This window comes from Lissotriton helveticus, chromosome 11, assembly GCF_964261635.1.
Source record: "Lissotriton helveticus chromosome 11, aLisHel1.1, whole genome shotgun sequence".
Classification (NCBI taxonomy): Eukaryota; Metazoa; Chordata; class Amphibia; order Caudata; family Salamandridae; genus Lissotriton; species Lissotriton helveticus.
In genome coordinates this window covers 451819553-451845159 of record NC_136072.1, presented here as the reverse complement: position 1 = coordinate 451845159, position 25607 = coordinate 451819553, and the positions used below count along the sequence as shown (strand labels likewise).

Sequence of the window (25607 nt, the reverse complement as noted above, 5' to 3'; positions counted from 1 at the left end):
GTGCCATTTTCCTGAAAATTTCAGCCAATTCCGTCCACAAACGCCAAAGTTATTAGACATAGAATTTTCAAAAAACCCATAGAGAAAAAATCCTAACTATATATACCTACTGGCGACCGCCAGTAGGTAATATATATATATATATATATATATATATATATATATATATTACCTACTGGCGATAGCCAGTAGGTATATATAGTTAGGATTTTTTTCCTATGGGATTTTTGAAAATTCTATGTCGAATAACTTTGGCGTTTGAGGACAGAATTGCCTGAAATTTTCAGGAAAATGGAACATTTTGTTTCTGAGCAGCCCCTGAAAATTTGGGGTGTTTCGTCAAGGGGGGGCCGAGAAAAAAGGGGGGTCCCAAAACGTGTTTTTCCCATGCAATTTTCCATAGGGCGGTTGGCCTCACTTTTAGCCTGAACGGCTGAATGGATTTACACCAAACTTGGCAAAATTGTAGGGACTGGTAGCCCGATGTGCCTTTGCTATGTCTCAAGATATAGGCTCCAGTGGTTTTTACGAAAATTAACTTTGAAAAATATATATTGGGCTACATTGGGCTATATATATTTTGGAGCCCAAATGTAGCCCAATGTAGCCCAAAGATGGCCACCAGAGACAAAAAAAAACAAATGTAGCCCAAATATCAGCCAGATGTAGCCCAACTATAGCCCAATGACAGAATGTCCCAGAGTGTTCTAAAGAACAACTAGAGTGCTAACAGTCCTACTTATTACAAAGGTATGGCACACCTGAAGCCATCTTTATTGGAATAAAGTGGTAACTCTTAAAACATTTAATTTAAAAAGGAAGAAAATGAGGGGGTTCATTTTGCCATAGAAAGTATGATTAGCGAATATATGACGAAATCCCGCATACCATCAGTCCGCAAAAAAAATCCCGCATGTACTATTAGGCCGCAAATTAAAATAACGAAAACTTTTAGAACGAATATGCCTTTAGCATACACTAAACAACTAAACTACCCTAAACCCTAAAACACTACCCCCAGCATGACCCTACACTACACAAACAGTACAACACTACCCTAAACCCTAAAACACTACCCCCAGCATGACCCTACACTACGCAAACACTACAACACTACCCAAAACCCTAAAACACTACACCCCAGCATGACCCTACACTACGCAAACACTACAACACTACCCTAAACCCTAAAACACTACCCCCAGCATGACCCTACACTACGCATCACTACAACACTACCCAAAACCCTAAAACACTACACCCCAGCATGACCCTACACTACAACACTACCCTAAACCCTAAAACACTACCCCCAGCATGACCCTACACTACGCAAACACTACAACACTACCCTAAACCCTAAAACACTACCCCCAGCATGACCCTACACTACGCAAACACTACAACACTACCCTAAACCCTAAAAACTACCCCCAGCATGACCCTACACTACGCAAACACTACAACACTACCCTAAACCCTAAAACACTACCCCCAGCATGACCCTACACTACGCAAACACTACAACACTACCCTAAACCCTAAAACACTACCCCCAGCATGACCCTACACTACGCAAACACTGCAACACTAGCCAAAACACTACCCCCAGCATGGCCCTACACTACGCAAACACTACAACACTACCCAAAACCCTAAAACACTACCCCCAGCATGACCCTACACTACGCAAACACTACAACACTACCCAAAACCCTAAAACACTACACCCCAGAATGACCCTACACTACGCAAACACTACAACACTACCCAAAACCCTAAAACACTACACCCCAGCATGACCCTACACTACGCAAACACTACAACACTACCCAAAACCCTAAAACACTACACCCCAGCATGACCCTACACTACGCAAACACTACAACACTACCCAAAACCCTAAAACACTACCCCCAGCATGACCCTACACTACGCAAACACTACAGCACTATCCTAAACCCTAAAACACTACGCCCAGCTTGACCCTACACTACGCAAACACTACAACACTACCCTAGACCCTAAAACACTAGCCCCAGCATGACCCTACACTACGCAAACACTACAACACAACCCTAAACCACTACCCCCAGCATGACCCTACACTACGCAAACACTACAACACTACCCTAAACCCTAAAACACTACCCCCAGCATGACCCTACACTACGCAAACACTACAACACAACCCTAAACCCTAAAACACTACCCCCAGCATGACCCTACACTAAACAACCACCACAACTCTACACTACACTAACACAACACTACACTACACAACACTACACTACATTACACAATCACTAACCCACGAAAAAATTAACACAAACCCACTTACCTCTCTCGTCATCGTGGTTTTCACAACGCAAATGCATTTACCATACATGCCTTTAAAACGTAATTCTTTGTAAAGGCATGCGCGATAAATGCACATGCGTTTTGAAAAAATGCGGGATAATGGTATGCGAGGTCAATGACCTTGCGGGATAATGGTATGCGGACTGAAAGTCTGCGGGATACAAAATGCGGGAAAATGGCTGCAAACCATGATTAGCAGCAGACTTCCCTGGTGAGCACTAGCTTTACTACAGTGATCTAATGAGCAACTAGAGTGCTAACATTCAGAATTTATGGCAAATGTGTGACACATCTGAATGCCTTCTTGATAGAACCAAAGTAAACAAGCATTGAAAATGCAATAGATCTCGCCCTCTAAGTTAAAGCCATTCTGTTTGTAATGAGGTGGCTTTTTAGCTTTGCTTTTATTAGTGTTTTTAAAACTTTCATGTAAATAACATGCATATGTATGCATATATGTATATGTATGCATGCATTTATATTTATATAGATATGCAGATTATATATGTTTATATATGTATATTACCTACTGGCGATAGCCAGTGGGTATATATAGTTAGGATTTTTTCTCTATGGGATTTCTGAAAATTCTATGTCTAATAACTTTGGCGTTTGTGGACGGAATTGGCTAACATTTTCAGGAAAATGGCACATTTTGTTTCTGAGCAGCCCCTGAAAATTTGGGGGGGTTTCGTCAAGGGGGGGCAGAGAAAAAAGGGGGGTCCCAAAACGCGTTTTTCCCATTCATTTTTCCATAGGGCGGTTGGACTCACTTTTAGCTCGAACGGCTGAATAGATTTACATGAAACTTGGCAAAATTGTAGATATGGTTTGCCCGACGTGCCTTTGCTATGTCTCAATATATGTGCTCCAGTGGATTTTGAGAAATTAACGTTTAAAAAAATATATATCTGTGACAGCGCTCCGGTTAGCGCCCCGGTTCGCGTACCTGACGCGTAACGGAACTTCGCGAAGCGAAGCTGATTGGCTCTCCGGTGTCTGTCAACATTCTAAACAGTCCGGAGCGGCCGCCATCTTGTCTCTCGGTACGATCGAGAGACAAGATGTGGTGAAAAACGAAGGGGGAAATGAAGGAAAGGGGGCAAGGTAAACCCCTCCTGACCCCCTAGGATTGATGAGGGGGATATTAAAGTCCCCCGCGATTTTTCGCGGTAGAGGCGCTTCCGGTACGCGAACCGGGCAGCTAACCGGCAGCGTAACGGGAGTCCACCATCTTGTGTTTTTGGAGCGTCCGGTTCGCGTACCGGGTAGCGTCCCGGTAAGCGTAACAAGGGGAAAACCAAGAGAAACAGTAAAAAAAAAAAATAAGGGAATAGATTTTCAGCAAACTTGGCAAAATTGTAGGGACTGTTTGTTTGATGTGCCTTTGCAAGGCCTCAAGATATGTGCACGTGTGGATTTTGTCTAATTAAGGTTAAAAAAAATATATATATCTGTAAGCGTGCTCCGGCACGCTTACGTTACGGGTTTTGTTTGCGCTGCAGAGCCGATACGTCACGGTTATGCGACGCGTCATGAGGCGTCTCACGTGGCTACGTGATACGTCACGTAATAAAGAATATATTTTACAGCTATAGATATTAGCTTTTAAAAAACCAATGAAATTCACTGAAAAAACCATAGGTTATAGACCATATATAGTTAGGAATTTGCATTTACAAAACCTTGAAAATTCACTGAAAAAACCATAGGTTAGAGACCATATATAGTTAGCTGGACATTTTATTGACATAAAACCAATGAAATTCCATATATAGTTAGTTGCACTAACTATATATCGCGCACCCGCAATCCACTGCTGATGATGTCACATATTACATCATTCATGACATGGTCAGTGACATCACTGATAACATCACTGATGACATCTCAAATGACATCACTGATGACATCATGACACACCAATACCAGTTACTACATACGCACTCACTGATTCCTACGTCTACACACACATTCACTCATTCACCCATACAATCACTCATACATACATTCACTCATTATTACAACACTATCATATGCACTCATACACCTATGCAGACACTCACACACTGCCACTCATCCATGGAGTTACTCACACACCTAGTCAGTCCTGTAAAGAATCAATCACACTTCCATTTCCTCATCTATACAGTTAAACACAGAACACCATACTTCAGTGACATCACTGATGACATCACTGATGACATCTCAAATGACATCACTGATGACATCTCAAATGACATCACTGATGACATCATGAAACACCAATACCAGTTACTACATACGCACTCACTGATTCCTACGTCTACACACACACTCATTCACCCATACAATCACTCATACATACAGTCACTCATTATTACAACACTATCATATGCACTCATACACCTAGTCAGTCCTGTGAAGAATCAATCACACTTCGATTTCCTCATCTATACAGTTAAACACAGAACACCATACTTTTCACACATATACTAACACATACTTACTCTCTTATACAATCACTGATACAAGTACACATTGATATGCACAGAGTCACACACCTCCCAGCCAGCCACACACACACTCAGTCTTCCATACATCCACTCATTCTTCAATATGTAAAACATATTTAAACTTTACAAAAACACACAGACACTAGATGATGTCATCAGTGATGTCATTTGAGATGTCATCAGTGATGTCATTTGAGATGTCATCAGTGATGTCATCAGTGATGTCACTGACCATGTCATGAATGATGTAATATGTGACATCATCAGCAGTGGATTGCGGGTGCGCGATATATAGTTAGTGCAACTAACTATATATGGAATTTCATTGGTTTTATGTCAATAAAATGTCCAGCTAACTATATATGGTCTCTAACCTATGGTTTTTTCAGTGAATATATATATATATATATATATATATATATATATTATATATATATATTACCTACTGGCGATAGCCAGTAGGTATATATAGTTAGGATTGTTTTCCATAGGGAAATCGCAACATTCTATTGGGAATAACTTTGGCGCCGGTTGAGGAATCTTCCTGAAATTTTCCTTAACTTTGCCTCGCGGCGCTCCGGTCCTTCCCTGAAAGTTTGGGGGGGGATTCGTCAAGCAGGGGCCGAGATAAAAGGGGGGTCCCAAAACGTGTTTTCCCCATGTTAATGTCCATAGGGCGGTTGGACTCACTTTTAGCCCGAACGGCTGAATGGTTTTCCACCAAACTTGGCAAAATTGTAGGGACTGGTAGCCCGATGTGCCTTTGCTATGTCTCAAGATATGTGCTCCAGTGGTTTTTACGAAAATTAACTTTGAAAAAATATATATTGGGCTACATTGGGCTATATATATGTTAGGGCCCAAATGTAGCCCAATGTAGCCCAATGTAGCCCAAAGATGGCCACCAGAGACAAAAAAAACAAATGTAGCCCAAATATCAGCCAGATGTAGCCCAACTATAGCCCAATGACAGAATGTCCCAGAGTGTTCTAAAGAACAACTAGAGCGCTAACAGTCTTACTTATGACAAAAGTATGGCACACCTGAAGTCATCTTGATTGGAATAAAGTGTTAACACTTAAAACATTTAATTTGCAAAGGAACAAAATGAGGGGGTTCATTTTGCCATAGAAATTATGAATAGTGCTGAAGAAAGAAAAATTAGGGCACATTTTGAGTGACTTCTCAAATCCTCTTATATTTCATTAAATACATTCTGATATGCAGTCTCCCAAGATGGCCACCAGAGACAAAAGAGCCTGTGCTTAAAAACTCTGTTAGCAAAGCAAGCATTTGAGATTTAAAAAACGTTTTAATATATAAAAATGTTATCCGCTAATAGAATTAGCATTTAAAAAACCTTGCGAATTCAATGAAAAAACCATAGGTTTCAGGCCTTATATAGTTAGAAATTAGCATTTAAAAAACCTTGCGAATTCACTGAAAAAAACAGGTTTCAGGCCTTATATAGTTAGGAATTAGCATTTAAAAAACCTTTGAGATTCACTGAAAAAACCATAGGTTTCAGGCCTTATATAGTTAGGAATTCGCATTTAAAAAACCTTGCAAATTCACTGAAAAAACCATAGGTTTCAGGCCTTATATAGTTAGGAATTATTTAAAAAACCTTTGAAATTCACTGAAAAAACCATAGGTTTCAGGCCTTATATTGTTAGGAATTAGCATTTAAAAAATCTTTGAAATTCACTGAAAAAACCATAGGTTTCAGGAGTTATATAGTTAGGAATTAGCTTTTAAAAACCTTTGAAATTCACTCAAAAAACTATAAGTTTTAGTGGTGTTATAGTTAGCTGGACATTTTACTCATACAAAACCATTGAAATTGCTCCTATATAGTTAGTTGTACTAACTATATTTCGCGCACCCACAATCCACTGCTGATGATGTCACATATTAGATCATTCATGACATGGTCAGTGACATCACTGATGACATCTCAAATGACATCACTGATGACATCACTGATGACATCATCCACGTGACAATCACATACACCTTTTCATACACTATTACAATTTTTCATCACTCTTTGTAAAATACAGAGTATCATATTTAAATCCATTGTCACAGCAATACAAGTATCTAAAAATCCACTCAGTGATTCATAGATGTATACACACATCTAATCACTTACCTATGGATTCACTCATACATGCTGTCAATGAACAATAGAACACTATCAAAAATACTTATACATCTATATCGACATTAAACAACAGCACGCATCCTATTCACATATGAAGTCATCCTACTCACTTATGCAAACAATGGATCATACTTACATATTTACTTAGCAAAACACTTATACAAACACCACTTCTTCTATTCATTTAGATAGTAAGTCATACTTAGTGAATTATAAAATCATTATTACAAGTATACAGTTATCCATACAGTCACTCACACAATCATTGTGTCTTATGTATACTTATTTATATACAACAACTGACACATACACTGCCTTTTATTTTTCTAGTTTGTTGGACCTGTACCATTGAGAAATATATTTGCTCATCACCACACCCATAAAGATATTCACTCACCCAAACAACTGTTAGAACATGTAGTTTTAACTTCATATATCTACTGAATCAACTATTCACACATCTTTGGACAGTCACACCCCCCCCCCACCAAACCACACACACTTTCACACTCCCATACAAATACTCAGTTAACTAATCAATAACTAATATAGACTTTCACATAGCTAGTAACCAACTGTAGAATCAGTTTACACAACAACTGACAAAGTGATACAGATATTCACACAGTTTAGTCACTATCCACTATATTTAGTGAGACATTATAAATTGGTCAAGTAAACAGTCAATTACACTGCTACTAAATCCTCCATCCAAATATTTATTTATATATATCCACTTATTCTTCAATGCAAATTGCTATATATATATAATGCATATTTAAATAACGAAGCAAACCACATTCACTGGATGATGTCATCAGTGATGTCATCTGAGATATCATCAGTGATTTCACTGACCATGTCATGAATGATCTAATATGTGACATCATCAGCAGTGGATTGCGGGTGCGCGAAATATAGTTAGTACAACTAACTATATAGGAGCAATTTCAATGGTTTTGTATGAGTAAAATGTCCAGCTAACTATAACACCACTAAAACTTATAGTTTTTTGAGTGAATTTCAAAGGTTTTTTAAAAGCTAATTCCTAACTACATAACTCCTGAAACCTATGTTTTTTTCAGTGAATATATATATATATATATATATATATATATATATATATATATATATCAATCTGCATTGAAGAATGAGTGGATATATAAATATACATATGTGGATGGAGGATTTACTAGCAGTATGATTGACTGATTACTCGACTAATTTATAGCGTCTCACTAAATATATTGGATAGTGACTAAACTGTGTGAATATCTGTATCACTTTGTCAGTTGTGTAAACTGCTGCACCATTTGGTTACTAGCTATGTGAAAGTCTATATTAGTTATTGATTAGTTAACTGAATATTTGTATGGGAGAGTGAACGTGTGTGTGGTTCAGTACGGGGTGTGTGACTGCCCAAAGATGTGTGAATAGTTGATTCAATAGGTATATGAGGTTAAGACTACATGTTATAACAGTTGTTTGGGTGAGTGAATATCTTTATGGGTGTGGAGATGAGCAAATATCTCTCTCAATGGAACATGTCCAACAAACTAGAAAAATAAAAGGCAGTGTATGTGACAGTTGTTGTATATAAATAAGTATACATAGGACTCAGTGATTGTATGAGTGACTGTATGGATAACTGTATACTTGTAATAGTGATTTTATAACACACTAAGTATGAGTTACTATCTATATGAATACATGAAGTGGTGTTTGTATAAGTGTGTAGCTAAGTAAATGTAAGTATGATCCATTGTTTGCATAAGTGAGAAGGATGACTTCATAAGTGAATAGGATGTGTGCTGGTGTGTAATGTCGATATAGCTGTATAAGTATATTATATATGTTCTATTGATCATTGACAGCATGTATGGGTGAATCTATAGGTATGTGATTAGATGTGTGTGTAGATCTAGGAATCACTGAGTGGGTTTTTAGAAACTTATATTGGGGTGTCAATGGATTAAAATATTGTACTCTATTTTACAGTGAGTGATGAAAGGTTATACTAGTGTATGATGAGGTGTATCTGATTGTCACGTGGATAAGGTCATCAGTGATTTCACTGACCATGTCATGAATGATGTAATATGTGACATCATCAGCAGTGGATTGCGGGCGCGTGAGTTATAGTTAGCAGAACTAACTATAACAGAGGAATTTCAATGGTTTTGTACGAGTGAAATGTCCAGCTAACTATAAGACCCCGAAAACCTACGTTGTTTTCAGTGAATTTCTAAGGTTTTTTTTAAATGCTAATTCCTAACTATAACATGTCTGAAACCTATGGTTTTTTCAGTGAATTTCGAAGGTTTTTTAAATGCTAATTCCTAACTATAACATGTTTGAAACCTATGGTTTTTTCAGTGAATTTCAAAGGTTTTGTAAATGAAAAATTTTAAATGTATTAATTGTTATATTTATTTATTTTTATACTGATTTACTACTTTTTTTAATCTATTTATTTTTAGATTTTTTTTAAATTACATTATAATTACATTATACATTACAAAATATACTTTCTCAGAATGAATTACTTTAGTTTAAATACTTTGCAAATAGGCAATAGACTTAAGTACAGTAGTTACAGTTGTTGCAATGGGCAACACAATTTCAAACACAGTTTAGTAAAAGCGTTTTGGTTACAGTAGTGATTTTTAAGGAATATTATTGTATTTTAAAAGTTGACACAGAAACTTTTTCACATAGAATAACCAATGTTATCCTATGGGAGGAAATTCGCTTAGCAGGTAAGTAGTGTTATCATTACTTTTTCTTACTCAGTGGTGGATCCTGGATCCAGCACTGGTGCATCTCCTGTAAACAGTTGAAAGAATGCGTTTAAGTCATACAGGCGATTTTTAAGGAATATTTGTAGTTTGTGAAAATCAACACTGAGAGACTTTTCTGGTGAAAACCAGACAATGGATTCCGATGGAAGGAAGTACAAGTTACTGGTAAGTACGGTTAGAATTAGTTTTCAGGGTCAGTGCTGGGCTAAAAGATGCAGCACTGAGGTCTCTTCTGATAACAGGTGAGTAAATCGGAATTCGTAGTTCGGCTGATTTGACTTTGGTCCACTATATATAGAGTCACTTTCCTACACCATCCCCTCCCTTCACCACTGTGTAAACGCAGCATGTGTTCATTTTAATTTGGGAGATTAAGTCCCCTTGAATCCTGAGGGACCTGGGGTCCAAGTATTGTATTGGATTGGATTGTATGGCGTTTTTGTAAAGCGCATGGTTACCAGAAGGCATCCCAGCGCTAAGATAGAGTAAGACTCGGTGGGGGGGGGGACGGGGAAGGAAGGGTGGAATCATTTAGGAAAGAGGAGATTTTTCAGTGATTTCCGAAAGCGGAGATGGCCGGGTTCCGAGCGTAGTTGCAATGGGAGGGAGTTCCAGTGTGAGGCCGCATTGACCGAGAAGCGGCGGCCTCCGGTGCGAGCTTTCTTGATTCTAGGCACCGTGGCCAGGAACCCATTATCAGAGCGCAGGGGTCTATTGGGTTTGTAGGGGGTGACCAGGCTTCTCATAATCGGGGGTCCTTTACCTTGAAAGATTTTGTGAGCAATGCATAGGGATTTGAAAATAATCCTCTCTCGTACGGGGAGCCAATGAAGTGCTTTGAGAGCAGGTTTAGCTGATGACCTGAGAGGGATACCCATTAAGAGCCTAGCAGCGGCATTTTGGGTTTGTTGAAGCTTGTTGATAGTAGCTTCCGGGGCTCCCAAGAAGATTGCATTGCTGAAGTCTAGTCTGGAAAGAACTAGACCTTGTATCAGTAGCCTCCTAGAATGCTGCGGGAGGAGGGGAAGGATTTTGCGGGCGGAGCGGAGTAGGCCGAAGCAGGTACCTGCTGTCTTTTTCGCGTGTGTCTTAAGCGAAAGGTCCTGCTCAAGCCAAACCCCCAGGCTTTTGATTTCCTTTTTCGGGGTGGGTGGGTCCCCTAGACATGCCGGCAAGATGGAAGAGGGCAAAGAGGCCGACTTGTGGCCTAACATCATGATTTCTGTTTTTGATCCGTTAAGCTTGAGTGAAGAGTCACACATCCAAGCATGGATCTTAGTCAGGCATTGATGGAAATTGTCTGGGCATTGGTTGAGTTGAGAAAGTGAAACGACCAGTTGGGTATCATCGGCATAGCTTACTATTTTGATCCCGAAAGGGGCAACCACCTCCTCCAGGGGGGCCATATACACATTGAACAATGTGGGGCTCAAGGATGAGCCCTGCGGCACGCCACACTGGAGGGGAATTAAGGCAGATTGTGAGTTGCCTTCCCAGACTTGAAAGGTGCGATTAGAGAGATAGGATGATAGCCAGGTCAGAGGGGAGCCACGTATTCCGGCTTCGGCCAGGCGGTGGATCAAGATACGGTGGTTCACCGCATCAAAGGCCGCACTCAGGTCCAGGAGGATCACTGCCACTGATCCTCATGAATCCAGAATGCGCCTAGCCTCCTCAATGAAGGAGAGGAGAGCGGTGTCAGTGCCCTGGCCTGGGCGGAATCCGGTTTGGAATTCGCGCAACCGACCATTGGACTCCAGAAAGTGGGAAAGTTGGTGGTTCACCACTTTTTCTGTTATCTTACTGAGTCCAGGGAGAAGGGAGATCTGTCTAAAGTTGGCAAGCCCTTGAGGGTCGAGATGAGGTTTCTTAAGAAGGGCCTTGACAATGGCCCCTTTCCAACTGGGAGGCACAATGCCCTGAGAAAGCCCACTAGGTACCTCCAGTAAGGGCCACAGAGCTGTGTTGCAGAGAGGTGTAAAAAGGGGTACGGCCTGGGACACCTCTCTGCAACGCAGCGCAGTGGCGATTACTGGAAGCACCTGGTGGGCTAGTTAACCCCCAGGGACCCTCAGGATTGTGGGGAATTATTTCCCCAACTTAAAACATGCCACAGGGGGTGTTTGCACACGTCACCTTAGGCCCCGCCCCCTCCCTTCGCTCCTGTGTAAACGCGCCCTGTGTCCGTTTTAAGTTGGGAGATTAAGTCCCCTTGAATCCTGAGGGTCCCTAGGGTCCAACTAACCCACTAGGTACCTCCAGTAGGTGCCACAGAGCTGCTTTGCAGAGAGGTGTAAAAAGGGGCATGGCCTCTGAACACCTCTCTGCAACACAAATCCCTGGCGCATACTGGAGGTACCTGGTGGGCTAGTTGGCCCCCAGGGACCCACCCCCTACCTTCACCACTGTGCAAACGCACCCCGTGGCGCATTTAAGTTGGGGGATTAAGTCCCCTTGAATCCTGAGGTCCCGGGGACCCCATCCCCCGGGGCCGGGCTTTGTTTTCTTTTTCTTCAATTTGAGGAGGGGGCCGTGTGGCCCCCCTCACGGGCCACTAATCGCCCCGGAGACCCCATCCCCGGGGCTGGCCCTCTTCGTTGGGGGCTGTGGGGGTTCCCAATCCCCCCACGGTCTCAGCCCGCTCCCCGCATCCTGCAGGAGCCGGCATTGCTTTTCTACATGGGGAGCAGCTAACATGCTGCTCCCCCTGTGGAAAAGCAATCTGCTTTGCTATTTGGAAGAGAGAGCAGGTCTCTCTTCCAAATAGCAAAGCAGTTTGCAATAACAGGGTGGGAGCCTCGAGGCTCCCGCCCTGTCATTGCAAACTACAGTGTCCCGGGGGTGGGCACCCCAGGGCTTCCACAAGACTCCAGGAGGGGGGCCTCCCGGTCCCCTCCCATATTTTACAAAGCCCCGGGGGTTGTGGTCCCCGGGGCTGAGGGATCCGTCAAAGACCCCCCCAATTTGAATCTTTAGTGCCACCGGGAGGTGGCGGTCCCCGGGGCGAGTGGGGGGGCTTGAGCCCCCCACACAGGGTATTTTTTTTATAAAAATAAAGCCCCGGCGGGTGATGGTCCCCAGGGCCACGGGGGACCGTGAACCCCCCGCCATTCATTTTTTTAAAGCCCCGGGGGGGCCTGAGAGCCACCCCGCAACTAATTTCAAGAAGCCCCAGGGGGTGGCGGTCCAGCGCGGCCATAGATATATATGTGATTTTGATTTTCTCAGGAACTACTGAACGGATTTACACCATTTAAGCAAAAGGCACGAGTCTGTACCAAGGTCTACCTTTCTGCCAAATTTGGTGTAATTCCGTTCAGCAGTTCGGGCTGTAGCTGCGGTGAACGGTTCATATGGAAAATTGCATGTGGAAAACATGTTTTGGGACCCCCCCTTCTTTCTCGGCCCCCGCTTCACGATTCACCCCGATACTTTCAGGATAGGAGCGGACTGGAGCGCCCCACCAGTTTTGGAAATTTCACGAAGATTTGATAACCGGTGCCAAAGTTATTCCAAATAGAATGTTGTGGATTTCCTATGGATAATAGGTCCTAACTATAACTACATACTGGCGACCGCCAGAAGGTAATACATATATATATATATATGTATCAAGGCCGGGGCAACCCGGCTGAAACGCGTCATGTTGTGAGAAGGCTTCAATAAACTGCACTAAATTCTAATCCTTTTGTGGTGGTCCGTTCCTGTGAAGGTGTGTCAGGAATAGCGTTTTGTGGGCCGCTGTCCGCGCAATGCGTGGGGATCGGCAACCTTTTTCTCCCGAGAACCACAAATCCCAGAGGGCCAAGGGGGACGCTACGCATGACGTCCGCCGCGCAGCCCCGGACACTTAAGCCAGGAAGTAAGAATAAACGGAGCCGATAATTTTGCCGAAGTACGCTGAGGTGGTCGGAGAGACTTATGGAACCGGAGCAACCGTGAGTAACATCCCTTCCGTGTGGCTGCCGGCTGGAGGCACACGGACACTGAATCAAGCGGATTCGGCGCTGAGCTGAGGTGGGACAGTATACACGGCTGTGTGTAGTGTATGCTCCTGAGCCCACGATAACCGGACTGTTTGTTTTCCACATATGCGGAGCATAGCGGCTGCATCTCCGGACAGGGGATAACATTTGGAAACTCGCGTGTTGAGCGAGGACATTGTTTCATAATCTTAAGAAGTTGGTTTATGCTGTTTGCGAGTGACATTTAACTCGCTATCAAAACCCTATACGCTTTGGGGTAACCTGGGGAAAAGGAAGAGTATCTGGAATCCCCAAGACTGTTGTATGTGATATACATGGCTTCCTTGTAGAACTTGATATCTTTTGAAAGCGGGTTAAAACAGGAAATGAAGGTGCTGTTAACCTTCATGGTATAACTTATGTTTTCTTTGGCGACAACCTCTTTTGTGCTTTATATTTAATACAGGAGAGGAATCAAGGGGGTGCCTACACCATTGGATGAAGTGGCAAAAAGTCGAACAATGTCATAAAAGTGGTATGTGAGGTGCTGGGAGAAAGGACATGTATTAAGGAGACAGTTACCTAATCTCATTCAAGTTTCTTGTTCTTTTATAGTTGGTTGCCACCACAGATAGGACCCTAACCTCCCTCTCCTGTTTATAAAGATTGAGTTTTTTCCTTTCAGGTAGGAGTAACACCTTGGAAGAGAGGGGCCTTAACACCTTGTGGAGATTGATTGTTATAGTGTAGATAGGGAGGGGTGTGTTACTAAATATCTTGTCTTTGTCATTTCAGATCTCCCTCCCCGCTGTCCCCTTCCTTTCCCGCGGCCACGGGACCTTTCTGTTAAGTTTGTGTATATACCAGGCCACAGGGCAGTTGCGTGGGTGTTGGTATAGGTCTCTCAGCACAGCCCCGAGGAGTATTGTGGCAGAGCCTGACAGAATTATCGGCCCACGGAAACGGTCCTCCTCTTGGCTGTGTTGACGGAGAATGGCCACGCTTGACGACGTTCTGGCTGCTCTGGCTTTAGTCCAGACGGAACTGGCGGCCTCCAACAGAGAGGTCGCTGCTTCAGGAACGGAAAACGCACAATTAAGGGCCCGCATGGACAGGATGCAAGGGAATCCCTTCGATGCTGGGGCTAGTACATCACCTCCCCCTTCCCTAGTGGTAGAAATGCCCACACAAATCCCGTTGGCTCCCCCTGAAACATTTTATGGGGACAACAAAAAGGTGCAGGTGTTTATGACACAAATCCTCCTACACCTTATGTGTAAGCCTAAAATGTTTTCAACAAACCAGGCCCGAGTGGCCTTTTTGATTTCCTACTTAGGCGGAGAGGCAGCTCAGTGGGCGGTTCCAGTAGTCAGGAGAGACGATCCCTTACTCTACGATTGGGACGAATTCAGGGTAGAATTTGAAAAAACATTCGACCGTAGAGCAGAAACGTTCTCAGCAGACCGTGAGCTGTTGGTTCGTATTTGGTGTCGTATTTGAACAACTTCCGTCGTTTGGTTGCTGAAACAGACTGGCCTGAGGTCAAACAGTCTGCGTTATTCTACCAAGGACTGAACGATGAAATGAAAGATGTACTGGCACACATCGATCCTCAACCCCGCACCTGCTCTGCGCTTATAGAACTCGCTCTCCGTCTGGACCATCGAATACGGGAGCGCAAAGGGGAATTAAGAAAGAAAGAGCCGGTCGTAGTGGTTCATGAGCGAGGAGGAGGGGGTAGCGAGAAGCCTGCTTCCACTCAGGATGCAATGGAGATAGGAGCTGTGCGGGCTTCCTTGTCTTTTAGCGAGAAAGAGCATCGGAGAAAAAATTGTCTTTGTTTGTATTGTGGAAAAAAGGGGCACTATCTACGGGAGTGTCCAGTGAAACCAAAGACCGGAAGGTTCCGAACAGGTCAAGCCGCCGCTGGAACCCTGGAGAAGAAGGCGGAAAACTCCAGTGCTTGAGAGTGGAAGGAGGGGAACCCTCAAGCAGAAACACCATCCCTTCAATCACGGCTTGTTGCGAGCAAGAAAAGAATCACGTATTCCTGTCCATGCTGTTATTGCTGGAGAATGGAGCGCAAGGAGTCAAGGCCATGGTGGACTCCGGGCCACTGGGTGTTTTATGGACTATACCGAAGCAGAAAGGCTGGGTATCCAGCTCATAGCAAAGAAACAACCTGAACCGGTGTACGCGGTAGATGGGAGTGAACTGATCGCAGGACCCATAAAGTACCACACGCCGGAATATCGGTGCATATGCAACGACCTGCACCAGGAAACAATCTCGTTTAATATCATCCAAGCCCCCCAATACGGTATCATATTGGGGCTTCCATGGCTTCAAAAACACGAACCCTACATCCATTGGACCTCGAGGACGATCGGTTTCGTCTCGGATTATTGTAAAGAACATTGTTTGGTGACTACTGAGAGTCCATCTCAGGCCTTGGCAAGGGTTTATAACATCGCCACAGCGGCCGAGAAAGAAGTAAAACTCCCGTCCTGTTATTCCGCTTACGCAAAGGTATTCAGTGAGGATCAGGCAGAGGCTCTTCCGCCTCACAGAGCCTTCGATTGTCGGATCGATCTGGTTCCAGGAGCCGCAGTACCGAACGGAAGGTTCTATGCCCTCACCGTGCCGGAAAACGAATACTTGAGAGCTTATTTGGACAAATATTTGGCTCTCGGGTACATACGCCCTTCTCGGTCTCCTGCTTCATCACCGTTGTTTTTTATACCAAAAGCAAACGGCGAAAAAAGGTGCTGTATCGACTATCGCGCCTTAAACACCATCACGATAAAGAACCAGTATCCTTTACCCCTGATTTCTGTTTTATTGGAACAAGTCAGAGCAGCCACTATTTACACCAAGTTGGATCTGCGAGGGGCATACCACCTCGTTCGCATAAGAAGGGGCGACGAATGGAAGACGGCTTTCAAGACGCGGTATGGGCTCTTCGAATATCTAGTGATGCCCTTTGGGCTGTGTAATGCCCCAGCCGCGTTCCAATTCTTTCTGAACGAGGTGTTGAGGGAGTTCCTGGACCTCTTTGTAGTCGTCTACATCGACGATATCTTGGTATACTCCAACACAACGGACGAACATCACATTCACGTGAGCCAGGTGCTAGAGGCCCTGATGAAACACCATCTCTATTGCAAAATCACGAAATGCGAATTTCACGTGACCACCGTTGAATTCCTGGGAGTGATGCTTACGCCATCGGGTCAGGTTATGGCTGAGAGGAAAGTACAAGCCATAAAGGACTGGCCTCGTCCGTGCACAGTCAAGGATATCCAATGCCTACTGGGTTTTGCGAACTTTTATAGACGGTTCATTGGAGGTTTCTCTGCCCTGGTGACCCCCTTAACCCGTCTGACAAGAAAGAACGTCCCGTTTCTCTGGAATGTCGAAGCGCAGCAGGCGTTTGATGGGTTGAAAGAAGCCTTTATCAGTGCTCCAGTCCTGACACACGCAAACCCCGACTTACCATTTATAGTGGTAGCTGATGCATCTGAAGTTGCATTGGGGGCGGTTCTTTCACAAAGACAGGAAAATACTGGCATCCTACACCCTATCGCTTACATGTCACGAAAACTCAGCCCGGCGGAAATTAATTACACAATAGCAGAAAAAGAGTTACTGGCTATAAGAGACGCCTTTGTGGAATGGAGGCATTGGCTATTGGGGGCAGTTCATCAGGTAACAGTCTATACGGACCATCGCAACTTACAATCCATAAGAGCAGCCCCCATCTTACGCCCAGACAACTACGCTGGATGCTGTTCTTTGAGGAGTATAGATTTGTTGCTACATTCAGACCAGGAGTGAACAATAAGAAAGCTGATGCCCTGACCCGACAAGAACATCCAGTGTTGCATACCATGACTCCGAACAGATCAATCATAGACCCAGCGAAAGTGGTGTGTGTGGCCCAAACTAGTGACTTTGTTCAATCTTTGCGGTCAGGGATACAGTCATGCGTCTGGAGAACCTGGCTTCGTCATCATCCTGAATGGAAGGTGAGACAAGGTGTAGCCATGAAGGGAAAACAAGTGCTTGTGCCCACCAGAACATTACAACGTACCGTGTTTCAATGGTGCCACGAACTGCCTAGTGCAGGACATATGGGACACGTGAAAACACTGGAAAAGGCGTTGAGGCAGTTTTGGTGGCCATCCATCCGCCTGGATTTGAAACGATGGGGAGACCTGTGTGTGCAATGTGCCCGAATGAAATCGGATCGACAACAACCCCAAGGGTTCCTGCAACCGTTACCCACACCTGAAACGCCTTGGGAAAGCGTCTCCGTAGACTTTATCGTTGGCTTGCCTAAAGACCAAGGGAAAACGGCCATTCTGGTAGTGGTGGATTTTCTTACGAAAATGGGCCACTTCATCGCTTGTGATAAAGTACCTACAGCGGGACGTTTAGCTCATCTCCTGTTGACACACGTAGTGAGGTTACATGGACTCCCGAAAGTGATTGTGTCGGACAGGGGGGCCCAATTCACTGCAGGGTTTTGGAAAGTGTGGTGTGCAGAGTTACATATTTCACCGTCCCTATCCACTAGTTTTCATCCTCAGTCCGATGGCCAAACGGAGAGACTTAATCAATCCCTTAAACAGTATCTCCGTTGCTATGTTCAGGCCGACACAGATTCCTGGGTGGATTGGTTGTGGGTGGCAGAGCTGGCATACAATAGCACACAACATTCCTCGACGGGTCATTCCCCTTGCTTTAGCACTTATGGCCACCACCCAAGAGTCAACCCATTGATCCTCCCTAGAGAAACAGTGCGGCTGCCAGACGTCAAGGCAAGATTGTTGCGCATCCGCAAGATTCTTCTGGCGACGCGCAGGAATCTTGTTCGGGCCAAGGGGAGATATAAAGCTCAGGCGGACAAACACCGAAGGCCTAGTCCTGTGTATAAGAAAGGGGATCTGGTGTGGTTATCCACTAAACATATCACCTTCCGGAGGTATAGCGTGTTCAACCCCAGGTTCATAGGTCCTTACCGGGTGGTGAAAATGGTGAATCCGGTTGCAGTGAAGTTGAAATTGCCTGCTCATTTCAAAATCCACCCTGTGTTTCACGTGTCCCTTCTGAAACCCTCTCGGGTCCCTGTTCATAGACCTCCTGTGCCTGTTTGGGTGCAGAAAGATCAGGAATACGAGGTGTTGAGGGTGTTGGACCCCAGAAGGGTGAGGGGGCGGCTTCAGTACCTGCTGTCTTGGAAGGGCTACGGGCCGGAGGAGAACTCTTGGGAACCTGCGGGGTCTGTTCATGCTCCCCGTCTTGTGTCCCGTTTCCACTGCCAGCATCCCGATAGGCCGGCCCCTGGACAGCGCCCCTCGTGAGGGGGGATGTACTGTCAGGAATAGCGTTTCGTGGGCCGCTGTCCGCGCAATGCGTGGGGATCGGCAACCTTTTTCTCCCGAGAACCACAAATCCCAGAGGGCCAAGGGGGACGCTACGCATGACGTCCGCCGCTCAGCCCCGGACACTTAAGCCAGGAAGTAAGAATAAACGGAGCCGATAATTTTGCCGAAGTACGCTGAGGTGGTCGGAGGGACTTATGGAACCGGAGCAACCGTGAGTAACATCCCTTCCGTGTGGCTGCCGGCTGGAGGCACACGGACGCTGAATCAAGCGGATTCGGCGCTGAGCTGAGGTGGGACAGTATACACGGCTGTGTGTAGTGTATGCTCCTGAGCCCACGATAACCGGACTGTTTGTTTTCCACATATGCGGAGCATAGCGGCTGCATCTCCGGACAGGGGATAACATTTGGAAACTTGCGTGTTGAGCGAGGACATTGTTTCATAATCTTAAGAAGTTGGTTTATGCTGTTTGCGAGTGACATTTAACTCGCTATCAAAACCCTATACGCTTTGGGGTAACCTGGGGAAAAGGAAGAGTATCTGGAATCCCCAAGACTGTTGTATGTGATATACATGGCTTCCTTGTAGAACTTGATATCTTTTGAAAGCGGGTTAAAACAGGAAATGAAGGTGCTGTTAACCTTCATGGTATAACTTATGTTTTCTTTGGCGACAACCTCTTTTGTGCTTTATATTTAATACATGAGAGGAATCAAGGGGGTGCCTACACCATTGGATGAAGTGGCAAAAAGTCGAACAATGTCATAAAAGTGGTATGTGAGGTGCTGGGAGAAAGGACATGTATTAAGTAGACAGTTACCTAATCTCATTCAAGTTTCTTGTTCTTTTATAGTTGGTTGCCACCACAGATAGGACCCTAACCTCCCTCTCCTGTTTATAAAGATTGAGTTTTTTCCTTTCAGGTAGGAGTAACACCTTGGAAGAGAGGGGCCTTAACACCTTGTGGAGATTGATTGTTATAGTGTAGATAGGGAGGGGTGTGTTACTAAATATCTTGTCTTTGTCATTTCAGATCTCCCTCCCCGCTGTCCCCTTCCTTTCCCGCGCCCACGGGACCTTTCTGTTAAGTCTGTGTATATACCAGGCCACAGGGCGGTTGCGTGGGTGTTGGTATAGGTCTCTCAGCACAGCCCCGAGGAGTATTGTGGCAGAGCCTGACAAGGTGAAGGAGTTTGCTTTTTCTACTCAGGAGATCTCCTGAGTAGAAAAAGCAAACTCCTTCACCTTCACAGGAACGGACCACCACAAAAGGATTAGAATTTAGTGCAGTTTATTGAAGCCTTCTCACAACATGACGCGCCACCGTAGGTTGTGCCTTATACGTGCAATAAAAGCCTATCAGCTTAAAAAATAGGCTGAAAGGTTACGTTTTTTAAAGTGCAAATAATATGTAAGACAATCATATGCAGATAACCAAGTAATTACGGCAATGACACACAAAACAATAGAAATTGTGTTGTGTAACCCAAACATATGAAATAGTGCCTTTTTAAGGAGATTACATCTATCGTATTCAAAAGAAGAAGTTATGGCAAGTGCCCAAAAATTCATCTATGATTGATGAGTTCCAAGTAATAAATAAAACTTCAATGTGGGTCGTTAAATCACAACAAACATGAAAAAAGACCATGATGTTCAGATCTTAAAGTGTGTCCAAAGTTCCACTATCAGGGTTTTAAGTTCATTTTCTCCAAATGGAAAAAAACGATTATTTTTTTCTCTCCTTTTTCCTTCTTTTATCATCATCCTGACTACCTACATCATATAGTCAAACGATGTAAACAAGCGCAATAAATCTTAAAAGGTCAACTGCATGTGACAAAATGAAAACAAAAAATCAACCAAAAAAAAAAGAGTTATTTTAAATGGTTATTAAAACAGGGCACTTGAACAGTTTGGCAGTGGCACTCTGTAGATAACCTAATACTTAATTCAATAGAATAAACAACATTTTTATGTTACTTGATTCATAAACAATACAGCAGCCGCTGAATTGTAAAACATTCTGCTCTAGAAAATGTTCACGAGCATCAGGCCCAATCCAACTTATACGATAGCTAACACAGAAATTAGCATCAGAAGCATCCAACAAAATCAGAAAAGACTATAGATAATTACTGAGACCTTCATTGATTTTCAATCCATTAGGGACTCTGGTGTCTAGTAATAAAATGAATTGTGTCTCTTTCTGTCTAAGTAATCTCTCACGGTCCCCTCCCCTAGTTGGGTTAGGGACAGAACCTAGGACTGTGTACTCAAGATCTTTCAGCTGATTATTGTGAACTGCTCGAAAATGGCATGCCACGGGGTAGTTATTGTCTGAATTTAGAATAGCACGAATGTGCTGAAGAATACGTTTATTTACTGGGAGTTTCGTACTCCCAATGTATTCTAAATTACATGTGCATCTAAGTTTATAGATCACAAATTCAGAACGACAAGTTAGATACTCCCGGATTGGTATTCTCTTATATATATACACACACACACATACACAGACCTTTGTCATAATCTTGGTCTCAATATAACACTTACTGGTAAAATATATGTTTTTCCATCTGGATAAACAACTTCTGCTGCTTCAACACTAGGGGAAAAAAGATGAGACTGTTAGAAACAAAAATGTAGTACCTATAATGTTAATAATGCATGCTAAATTACACTCACGTGAAAGGCTTCTCACAATATTCACTAAACATTGTGACAAGAATATCAAGAGTGATTTTTGCCTGAAAGAAAAAAAGTTTACAAATAAGAAAAGACGCAAACGTTACATAAGTCGCTAATAAGGGAGAAATGTATTTACAGTAAACAAAGCTTCCTTAAGAAATGCAGTATTAAATTAGAGATGGTCGAGACAACAAAATAACAGGAAGCGCCGAGCTGAGGGTCTGGCTGTGCGTTAAGAGCCCATAGCTGAGCTCGAAAAGGGTTTGCACATAAACTGTGTAACAAACACCATATAAAAATATGATAAAGACCCTACAACATTCTAAAAAGTGTATTTAACATGCAACAAAGTTTCAACTTACTACAACATATTATTTCACAACATTAAGACTTCTATTAAAAGTGAGTTTTTAATCATGGACAAAAAAATATTCATGCCCCCTCCACTCCTCTTCCTTGACAACAATGCCTTTAGTGGATTAAAAAGCACATCAGTTGACATGTGTACCCTGCAGGTTTGGCTTAGATTTTTACATGGAGCAATAGCGCACACCTTGATTGTATTTCAAGGTGCTCTCAAGTAGAAAAGCACAGTAAAACAAAAAATTTGCTTAGGAACAAGCAGGGATGCCGGGAAAAATCCAGGGTTTTCCGATTTTACATTAAGCAAATTCAGACACTAGACAGTATCTCTTTTCCTCTCCTATTTTACATTACAGGTTAAAGTTCTTTATTTAATTATTGGCACATTAGGTTAGAGCGTGGGTTTCACACAAAAGATACATGAAAGCTCGGTTCGTTTTGAGCCCTAGGGTCCAATACGACCTCGAGCTGAATCCTAATGAGGAAATCCCCCCCCCCCCATCGTATGTCTCAGCCCAGGCTGTTGCAGCTCGAGCTGCTGGGGGCTCAGCTGGGCAGTGTCTGGAGTCTTATCTCTGGCACGCCCTAGTTTTTCACAGGTCTTTAAAGACCATTTGCATATTTACATACCTTTGTAAACTGGTTACTGAGGCTTAGTTTTTTTCTGGTTCCAGTACCCCCTGGGCCCCCACTCTGCCTATTCCTTTGCAGTAGTGTGAGAATGCATTTCATGAAATGGAATATAAAGTAGGATTGCCAAAAGAAAAATGCCAGCCATGTGTTGTTTAAAGAGCCTGCAAAGATCTCGTCTTGACTAAATAGGGTTTTAAATAAAAAATATGTATTCATTAGTAATGTGACTTTTCGGATGCCTAATGGATCATCCGAGCAGGTTCGAATTCAGGCATGCATCTGGAGATGGTAATCTTTAGGTTGCTTTTCAAGAGGCCTCAGACTATGTCATACCCATGGCCAGGACTTTAAGTGGGCCGAGTCTCACCGGTGCTGAGCACCAGCAGTTTTTTAAAGGAGGCCTCGAAACAGGTCTCTATCGGGCTCTGTTTTGTGACCTGGCACAGGTGGTCCGTTTTTTTCCGGACTGCAGCAGGCATATCGATGTGCAATGCTCACACGCTCATGTCTCACTAGTGGAGAAGTTATGGCATGACTTCATGCCAGGTGAGCCTTTTAGGTGAAGAGAAATCCTTTAAAGAGCGTCATTTTCTCTCTGGATTTCCATTCTCTTTTTGAAACGCAGGAGCAGCAACGTTGTTGTGGTGTCATCAGGGCATTAAGTGGAAGCTTTTTCAAGATTATATACATGCCATGTGACACTTCACATTATCAATGGCCCTCTACTCAACGCTTTTCATCTACTGAATGATACTTTGAGAGATTCCACTTGAAATCAACAACCAAAACGCCCAGTTACTATACTAGCTTGGAACCTTAGATTTGCGGTATATTACCATTAGTTGGTCGCTGTAGGCCATAAAATATATATTTTTTCTGAAAGGGGGAAGAGGTTACTGGAGTATAGAGAAATATGATATAATGAGCAGCTGCAGAGTTTGAGCTGTTGGGATTGCAATCATGGAAGTTTGTGGCTAAAGCAGCCCACCAGAAAACTCCGATCCGGATCCTTCGCCCCAGCTGCCACCCATCGGATCCGCCAGACATAAAGCGGATGCCGCTCCTACTCCCATCTGACGGCCAAGAACTGGAATGACCTCCCCCTGTACCTCAGAGCCTCACTGTCGCTCTGACCTCAAGACATGGACGTTCAACCTATTTATTTATTTATTTATCTATCTATAGAGTTCTGTATAGCGCGAACATGACCCAGAGGGTATCAGAGTGCTTTACAGTATAAGAACATAAATGGATGGGGTGGTATACATACATTCGAAAGTGTCAATGGTGCAAGCCCCCTTTCATGATGTTACTTCCTGTCGTGACGTCAGCGTCCCCCCACTTCTTTTTTTAGGACTTGTGCCCTGCTCACGGGTGAGGCAGCCGTGCTCTACAATATCCTGATTGATTGAAGCAAAAGCCTGCATACATTTTGATGATGATCCTGGTGTTGACATGGCAGATTCCTGTTTCAAGGGGACTGTAAAGAGTATCCCAAAAGGACAAGACTGGAGTAAGGCTGCGAACCTCCGACATCCTACTTTGTATTAATTATTGATACTCACCTAATACCCTACTAGACACCGTTCTAGTTAAAATTGTGTTGGGGTGTATTCTGATTATTTTCCCTTCCTCTAGGCAAGGTTCTCTTTTTTTCATAAAACCCTGCATGCAGCACTCTTTTCTTTACTTTCGCTTTTTATGAAACCTATTTATTGCAGCGGCAAACAGAGGTGAACCCATGAAACGGTTAGGTTGTTTCATAATCAAATCCATGAATGTCTGCACAGAAGCTTCTGTTTTTGATTTGCACGCGACTATTACAAAGTGGCTTTTACGCTGAGTTTGCAGGTCATGTTCTCCAGCGACTAAAATATAGTCGGCCTGGAAATCATCGGCATCATTTCTGGGAAAAGGAAACGTTGTGGTCTGACAACCTCCCATTTAAATCAAACTGATCTGATCTGCAGCCGCTCGGGAGGCTGGCGACTTACCTCAGACAGGAATAGGCAGTTCCACTCTTCTGGTCCCGCAATACTGTAATACTGAGCACGTGTTTGTATGCACACAAGGCTACTTTTGCCCCTTAAGTCCTTCACTTGGACAGGAGCATATATTCGTGAGCAGTTTTTTGTGTGTAAACTCCGAATTTTTCCCAGGAGCATACGATTTCTCTCCGTCGCTCATAAAGTAATCGGTGTGGGTTATCCGTTAAGAATTCATGCCACTTATATGTGTATATATATATATATATATATATATATATATATATATATGTGTATATATATATATATATATATATATATATATATATATATATATATATATATATATATATATATATATATATATATATATATATATATATATATTATTTTTAATGGATCGCCATCATATACATCCGGTTCCAATTCGCAAGGGAAACAGTTTTAACCTCTGGGAAAATGCTAATAAACTCATGAGGAAATATTGGCAGTTTAGTAGAAACCTAAACCAGGGCAATACTTCTCCTGGAAATCGCACCTCCAGCTCCAAAGCAGGTGGGATTTCACGGTGTTAAGTTAAACTCACGCTTTTACTACACCAGACAAACGCATTAAGAGCATCAACAACCTGCCAGCGTCCCTAGGACTCATAAACTGTCTGATAATGATAAACAAAAACATATACACAAGTCAGAACACTAAAGTGGAACTTCGGAAAACGTAGACTTAGGATAAGAATCGAGGCCTGATTTAGAC

At 43.3% G+C, this 25607-nt stretch overlaps 1 protein-coding gene across 1 annotated transcript in view; it reads right to left on the bottom strand.

Annotated features, from left to right (window-relative positions):
* Window positions 1-25607, bottom strand: part of FARSB (phenylalanyl-tRNA synthetase subunit beta) — a 308213-nt gene that overhangs the window by 217068 nt on the left and 65538 nt on the right. Inside the window, exons 9-10 of the mRNA XM_078665975.1 lie at window positions 21868-21929; window positions 21736-21787 (exon numbers count right to left, since the gene is read on the bottom strand). Coding sequence (XP_078522101.1) covers window positions 21736-21787; window positions 21868-21929 — 114 coding nt within the window. The remainder of the gene's footprint in view (window positions 1-21735; window positions 21788-21867; window positions 21930-25607) is intronic.